At 36.2% G+C, this 8121-nt stretch overlaps 1 protein-coding gene across 1 annotated transcript in view; it reads left to right on the top strand.

The window, feature by feature from the left end:
* Nucleotides 1-509: 509 nt before the first annotated feature.
* The window catches only part of LOC140137895 (pappalysin-1-like), a 47818-nt gene continuing 40206 nt past the window's right edge, over nt 510-8121 (top strand). Inside the window, exon 1 of the mRNA XM_072159699.1 lies at nt 510-1159. Coding sequence (XP_072015800.1) covers nt 733-1159 — 427 coding nt within the window. The 5' untranslated portion in view covers nt 510-732. The remainder of the gene's footprint in view (nt 1160-8121) is intronic.

The following is an 8121-nucleotide window of genomic DNA, read 5'->3' as shown; positions in this document are numbered from 1 at the left end:
AGGTTACCCACCTTTAAAAGAAGTGCATGCACATTATTAGGTATAACGAAGTTTAAATTTTGGTAGGCCCTACTATCATTACATTGATACTTTACTATTCAGTTATATATGGTTTGTTATTAAACATGATAACATGTTTGAGGTTGATGACCGTCCGATTGAAATCGTAAAGACAAGATTTGGCGTTACTGACAAAATACCATTGAATTGCATTGTTAAACAATACCAAAGAACATGCTACACTGGGGGTACTAAACTCAGCACATTACAATAGTAAAGGGCTCCCTGTTGTGCCTCAAAACCCCTTCCTAAGTTCCTGTGCAGTTCCAAGCAAACAGTTTGTAAACAATCTCATCACAATTTCACTGAAATATACGATATAATGAACGACCAGGGATAACCAGTAACCACTCCCCTTTTTACCACGAATAGTTATATCATTTACACCCCATATAACGAATAAAATTCAAAAGAAAAGTTGAGTCGATAGTAACGATTTTCAAAGTACATCATTCGGAAGTGAGAGCTACGCATGGCTTGACGTGTTATTCACTGTGACTATTTTAGTCAAATTAATTTTCTTAACAGTAAACCGGAAAGGACTGGCTGCATGTATTGTTGTTTACCATTTTTGTTTTAATTCACGAATCTTTCTATCTGAAAGAAAGATTTGTGATCTGAATTTAAAAGCAATTACATTTTATTGATTGGAAGCATATCCGGGGAAGCAAAATGCATGTGGAAACTTATCGGACACATATAAGTCATATATTTGGGTTATGTGGATTGATTGTGATCTTATTATTGCAAATATTACCATCAAATGCCCATCTACGTAATTTTAATCGTGACACTGAACACGTTTTAAGAAGAGCTGAAAGAGCTGCCACAGAAGAACATATCAAAAGCAGACGGCAATGTGTCCATTCGTCAAGGGAAAGGCGTTCTGGGGATCGCTATTCCCGGACGCCGCGTTACGCTACGACAGGACGAGGTAACAGCGTCTATGGTATGGCTCTCTATTTTACTGGACAGAATGATCTACTGAGAAGGGCCGTTAAGAACCACTTGACCACGGTTGGTTATCCTACGGAGCAATTTACAGTAGAGCTGTGGGTGAAACCAGAGGGTGGACAAAAATCTCCTGCTATTATTGTGGGTAAGTCAATGGGCTAATGCAAGAAGATCCTATGCATTCTGTATTGTACATATCTACAGTTATGACACCTGTATTGCAGATACGACCTTCTTGCACTAAGCCCTCATTAGCAATCTTAAATGTATTGAATATACTGCTTGTTACAAGTACTTGGTGATTTCTTATGTTTGTGACACTTTCCATCAACCCATCTAATCGATCCAGGAACAATTTGTGTATACTTTGCTAAGTTTAATTAACTCACTACTTATATACAGCGTGTCGATGTTTAGATCATTATGTAATCGCTAACCTAATGATTTATAGATAATTCAGACAAGCAAACATACAAAAGCATAAAAAAGGCAAAACTCCAAAAACGAAAAACAAAACAAAACAAAAAACATATTAAATACACCGTGTACCCTGTCGGATTCCCTAAGCGAAATCACTTTTTGGACAACCTCGTTGACGAAAAAGATTAAAAAAAACCCATACACAACCTAATGAATCCATATAATACGGACCAATATCAGATACACTGCATTCATTTTGAGCAAAATCACGAAAATGGTCATTGGTTCAGTAACCCTCATTTAACAATCTAAGCTCAAAATATATTGCATAGTATATATATGAGTTTTTTCCCACATTTTTAAATGTCATTCTATGAATATAACCATATTGGGGCCGGGTTAAAGAACTGCGTACTGGCGGATGAGCATGTTTTAAATATTTTCTTCAATTTCTTGTTAACTATATGAGGGCTTTTCCTCCATCTTTTGTTCGTCAGCAATGTACAAAAATCTGTTCAAAATGTCCGTAAGCGAAAATTGCCGAAACATGAAGACATAACCATAGCGAGGTATTTTCATAACATAACATTGCTATAAGGTTAAGGAGCGATTTTTATGATCATATCGCGTTTTTCATGATGAGAATTTGACGATTTAACTTTAAAGGAACACAACTTTGAGAGAATTTTACAATTATAAAAAAAACTTTTTACAAAATTTAGACAATTTCTATACATATATAAATGTGTAAAAATAGTGACTATTATTACAGTTATCCTGCCATAATACAGGGCTGGTGGCATTTTAAATGCCTAAATTTAAAGGCCAAGGATGTACATGCATGATGTGGGCGTAAAATAAGCATGATAAAAGGGTTAACATGAACGTCAATCATGGATTTTACTTTCTGCTGTGTTATAAATGTATACTTTGTTATTGGTTGAGATCAAAACTTTGTAAGACAATAATTGCAATTTCGTCATTGCAACTGTACAAAGTGCGTGACTTGCTTATTTGTTTATTCCTTATTGTGTTCATTGTATGTTTTGTGGCATTTTTCATTTACAAGTTTAACCTAGAGTAACTCCTCTATGCATTGACCAACCGCAAAAGAATGACTTGGCAACCATGCAATGCACTCAAACAAGTGCATTAAAGGCGCAGTTAGTAGATCCGCCACTCCCAAAATACATGTCCACAGCACATCTCTTTTTTTTCACATTTTGAGAATATTTCATAAAGTTACTAAAAGTTTCACAAAATTGCTTAACATTTGTTCAAAACGGCCTAAAGGTGCTGAAAGCACGCTCAAAAGTTAACGCAAAATTGCTGCACTCTGCGTACAACTGTGCGAACTAAGTTGTCCAAAATCGTTCAATGTGGGCAGACAATGTTATGCAGCTTTGGACCATTTTACGCAACATTATAAAATGTTGTGAAATGTCAGACGTTTTTGGACAATTTGGTCAACTTTGAGCAATTTTCCCTGTGACACGTGACCTGATAGGGGAGTGCATGAAAGAGAAAATCTGGAAGGTACATTAAAAGGTAAAGAAAATGGAAAAGGAGACAGTTTCCAACTACTAAGCGCACACATTGTCCCTCATTGTCTCTCTGAAAACGGTATTCCACCGCCGATAAACCGGGAAATTGTTTCCACCAAAATCGGGAAAATATTTTTTATTTTGCCCAGGCTTTAACGCGCTGTCAAAGACGGACGGGACCTTTCAGTTTTGTTTTCATCAAGTAATTCATTTTGTCAATATTCCTGAAAAGAAAATAGTTTAAGAGACCCTTGAATAATTGATAATTTTGCTAGCTCGGTTTTTGTGGTCCTCGACGTGACAGATCTATTAAAATGCCTTTAAGTATGGACGGGCGCCAACCTTGGGCAGGCTAGCCATGAGCATAATGAGTCAAGATCAAGGACATTACATATAGAGGGGATTACCCACATAGACGCCCTGGACGATGTATGTTTGAATCATGTTTGACATATTAAGTCGTCAAATTTGACAAACCTGTTAACAAATTTAATGCAATCACCGATCAATGACCTGAATCAATGATCAGATACATCCTGGGACATTATGCTACGTGTGAAATATCCTTATGAGCCAACCATATTTCGACGGGTCAGCAGTGCAAGAAAGTCGTAACCAGGTTACCAGACCATAGCCACGCACCCGATGACAAAAAGGTCCATTTTTCAGTAGAGAAAAATATTTTTTTTAAATGTGCTCAAGAAGGTCCAACCATTAAAAAAAGTTGACAACTACCTTTATTGTGTTTTAACACAATAAACCGCTCTAAACCGTTTTAATAAGCCCGAAAAGTCAATTATCAGGGTAAGTTCACATGTAAGCGAAATTATTTAGGAAGAAGGTCCATATTTTTCCGCATCCTCACAAAAATCTATCCTGAATACGGGTTTGGTAATTAAACTGAAGCGGGCATACCTTTGACATTCATTATATAACCAGTGCCTAAGTTCTGATACTTGCATCGCACAACAAGATGTTCGGGAAGATGGTAACCCGCGAGGTTCGAACTCGCAAAATGTTCATGAGTACGAAGATTACCAATGCGCACACGCCTTCCATTATCCAGACCTGAGACCATAATACCTAGGTATTATGGTCTCAGATCCAGACCGTGCTGAATCACACTGCGCGGTCGGGTGCATGATGAGCCTAAAATAGCAGTGGTTTACCACAAGGTTGTTCTCTTATCCATTAATGTTTCAATAGTAATCGATGAACTTGACTCATTCTGACATTATCGTGTTATCATTACTATGTAATCACGTCTGTGGAGTGTGTTACTTACCACTTAATAATTCTATGCCTCAATGTTTTTAAACTGCCATCTCTTAATATCTTTATTAAAGACGGATTTTTGACAGTTTCTTAGATGAATAAAATTTGTTAAAATGCTTAATAAATCTTACAAATATATTCCAATAAATTCGAATGGGGTGTAAATTGGGATTTTAATACTGTTGGTCAATCAGACGGGTTGTTGCGCTTGACTGATCAGATGAATTGTGCTTTTCGGAAGAAAAGATAACAATCACGTCATCGGTCAGGTTAAAGTTTAAAACCATTAATGGCCTTAAAAGGTTTTAATGGCCAGATTTAGAAAAGGTAAGCTTCTATAAAATTATAATTAAGAGGGACAAAAAAACAAACAAACAAAAAACAAACAAAAAAAAAAAACCCACTTTTTAAATAATCTGTGATCACTCTCAAGTGCCAATAATGTTAACAATACTCGTCATCAGAAGGGAAAGTCTGCTGACGTCTCACTCACAATGTTGGTCCACTTGCAACAAAGATTTGCGTCTGGGAGAAAACCATTGGAACTTGAACCATGTGTTTTAACTTTAACACTACACTTACTGTAAAGTTCGTTAAATCTTGACGGCAACTATCTGAATAGCACCCTAAACAATCATGTTTTGAGATGAAACCACACGTCTGTTATTTAGTAAGCCATCAATGTCTATAATCATGAATCAGTATATAACTACTTAGTATATGGATGATTATCAGATAATACATAAATCCTAACAAACACACTCCCTGTAATTGCTGTCCCAGCACGAATAGTTACAATAAATAGTGAAGATTCATTCTGCAGAATTGCATCAAAGTGTCTATTTTCCTTCGCCAGCAACGAACTTGAACGAACACTATTGGCCAATATGATGGATGGATTATGTTTTCCGGAGATGAAATACAAATCTATGTCATTGGTCAGATTAACAATAATAGCGAGCGACTGAAGTTGAAATACAGGTGTCAACTGAACTTTAGTTAGAAAATGTGTCATATAAATGTTAAGATGTACAGTAGTTTCGTACAATAATAGACACGTTCAGTAGGGAATTTCAGAGCTTTTCAGTGCATGTTCATAAATATTGTGAAATGTTCGACAATTGCTCAATATTTCCTAGTTGGGTAAAGGAACTTTATTTTAAACAAATGAACTCTACAAACTTTTTAAACAAATGAACCCCACAAACTTTTGCACGTTGAGCCCATGGCGGATCCACATTATGAGTAAAACGCTGCACAGTGTCATCGCCCCGATATCTTCATGGCAGAAATCGCCATGGTAGGTTGAATCCACAGCCACGCATGGCCATTTTGTTCCGACCTTTGAGACGCATAATGAGCCGAGGGACATCCGACTAAGGCTACTGACAATAGCCTGGTAATTGACCTCTCTGTGTGTGAGTGAGCATGTATACGCCATGATGAGGTAAATGGTCATCTGCTTTTAGACTGCCTCCACGGGAGTGAGTGCAGCTAGCCTACGCTGCGCTATAGTTCGGCACATATAAAATCAAAATATTTTTGTCAGTTTTTGAATTCAAGACGCACGCTTCTTTCTCAAGACGCTAGCTAACGACTATCATATCCGTTGAACACATATATTTAAGTGCAAGGAACAAAATCTGGCTTCTTTAGACTAAATCAATTACGGGAGATGTTCATCATTTTCTACTCCGGTATCCAAAGATTTATCGTCTGAATATCAAATCGTGCATAGCACATTAACATGTATCGATCCCGGGTATTCATTTCAGTGTCTCTGCTGTATAATGTAATTATTAACCGGGTGAGGTCGGTGTGTGCTGCATGTCCAGATGGGACATTTTCAAATCAATGGGTATTTCAAATCAAAGAGTCTATTAAAAACCGAATAAATCATTTTGTATTTACCTTTAATACATACTTACCTAGCCTCAGAACCTGAGAGCAAGACATAAGATCAAAGGATCAAATTATAATTTTGCAAGCAAGTAACATTATTTTTAGTCAATGTAAAATTTGAGTTACATTATTTTCCGAATGTATAGTGACTACCTTTATGATCTAATGCAGCCCACACGCTCAATTTTATTGTCCAATATCAAAGACTTTAGATACAAAATCTACCATTGTCTTGATTGTGCACTCTTAATGATCGTGTGTACAGTGCACAGTGGTAGAGTTTGTATCTACAACCATGGCCAAAATGTGTTGGGACACTTATGGAAAACGTACACTATAGTATGACCTTATTTCCGTTATTATTAACGTGATAAAGTGGAGGTTTCTTTGGTGTCAAGCCTAAACACTTTCCTAACACCCCAACCCTCCCCTTCCCCACCAATCAATGTTGGGTGCCACAAGGCTCGTGTGACCAAAAAAGTCGAATTCAACATTGATCGGGGAGTGGGGGCTTATTTACATTACCCTATCAAACCGTCCCAACACTTATGGCCAGCATTGTCTCTAAGGTACAAAAATCTAATTTTAAAATGTGTGTTTTGGCCCATATCTCCTCAACCATAGCTTGGATTTTCATCAAATTTTACATGAAAACGGAGAAACTATTTATCTTTTCACTTATATAAAAATTATTGCATTTTCCTCATGTGATTTAGGGATACGGTCACGTTTTATACGCAATATCATGTATTTTACAGTGCGTTCTGAACATTATTAGCCTATGCCAACTACGTATTTTGCGTAAAATGACGTTTTATTTTGAAAGAGTAGTGATTTAATCGCCAGAAATACATGATATTTGTTGACAGGAATTGATTGAAGTCTTTTAAAAGAGTGATTGTGGGAAAAAAATACTTAAAATTTAAAAAAAAAGCTAATTTTTAGAAAAAACAACAACAAACTTTAATCATTTTCATCGTTTGCATCAAAAACGTATGTGGTATTTGCAACGAGTATATCGTGTAAATATAATCATAGTCGGCAGGAGTAGGCTTAAATTACATTTTATGACTGAAATTTATTAAAGCGCTTTCAAAGAAACTTATAGTAAGTATAGAAAGTAAAATATAGGTAGACATACAGAAAAAAGAAGGACGGACATTGGCAAAATTAATAGAACGACGAATATAATATGATGAAGGATATTGTAAAATAATAACAAAAAAGAAAAGAAAAAGAAATCTAAATAAATTCAGGGGCTCGAACCCGTGTCCACTGCGCCTGTGGCAGATGCCGTATCCATTGCGCCACAGAGCTGTGTAACTTCAACAGACTTAAACTATAATATAATGCTATTCAACATGCATGTATATAAATATACGCTCTACACACGATATACAGTCCAAAAAATACATTTTTACGGCATTTGTTTCATTAACTGAATATTTATCATATAGCAGGTGTTGGCTGACATTGTGCTCCACATTTAGTTCAGTTTTTGTCCGGGATAAATGACTACGGGACAAAATCGGACGGTATACACGTCTTTAAAGAGTAAAGAATTTTAATATAATATTACTTTCTTTTTCTTTTTACAAACGTATATCGTTCGTTTTTGTCCCAAAATCATTTTACCCCGGCCCAAAACTGAAATATATGTGGAGCACAAATGTCAGCCAACACCTGCTATATGATAAATATTCAGTTAATGAAACAAATGCCGTAAAAGTGCGATTTGTTTGACTGTTTATCGTCCGTAGAGCGTATATTTATATACATGCATCTTGTATAGCATTATATTACAGTTTAAGCCTGTTAAAGTAATACAGCTCTGTGGTGCAATGGATATGGCATCTGCCACAGGCACAGTGGACACGGGTTCGAGCCCTGAATTTAGTTATATATCTTTTCTTTTCTTTTTTGTTATTATTTTACAATATCCTTCATCATATTATATTCGTCGTTC

Source organism: Amphiura filiformis, chromosome 17 (assembly GCF_039555335.1).
Source record: "Amphiura filiformis chromosome 17, Afil_fr2py, whole genome shotgun sequence".
Classification (NCBI taxonomy): Eukaryota; Metazoa; Echinodermata; class Ophiuroidea; order Amphilepidida; family Amphiuridae; genus Amphiura; species Amphiura filiformis.
The sequence above is the reverse complement of the archived record's forward strand: the minus strand, read 5'-3'. Positions and strand labels throughout refer to the sequence as shown.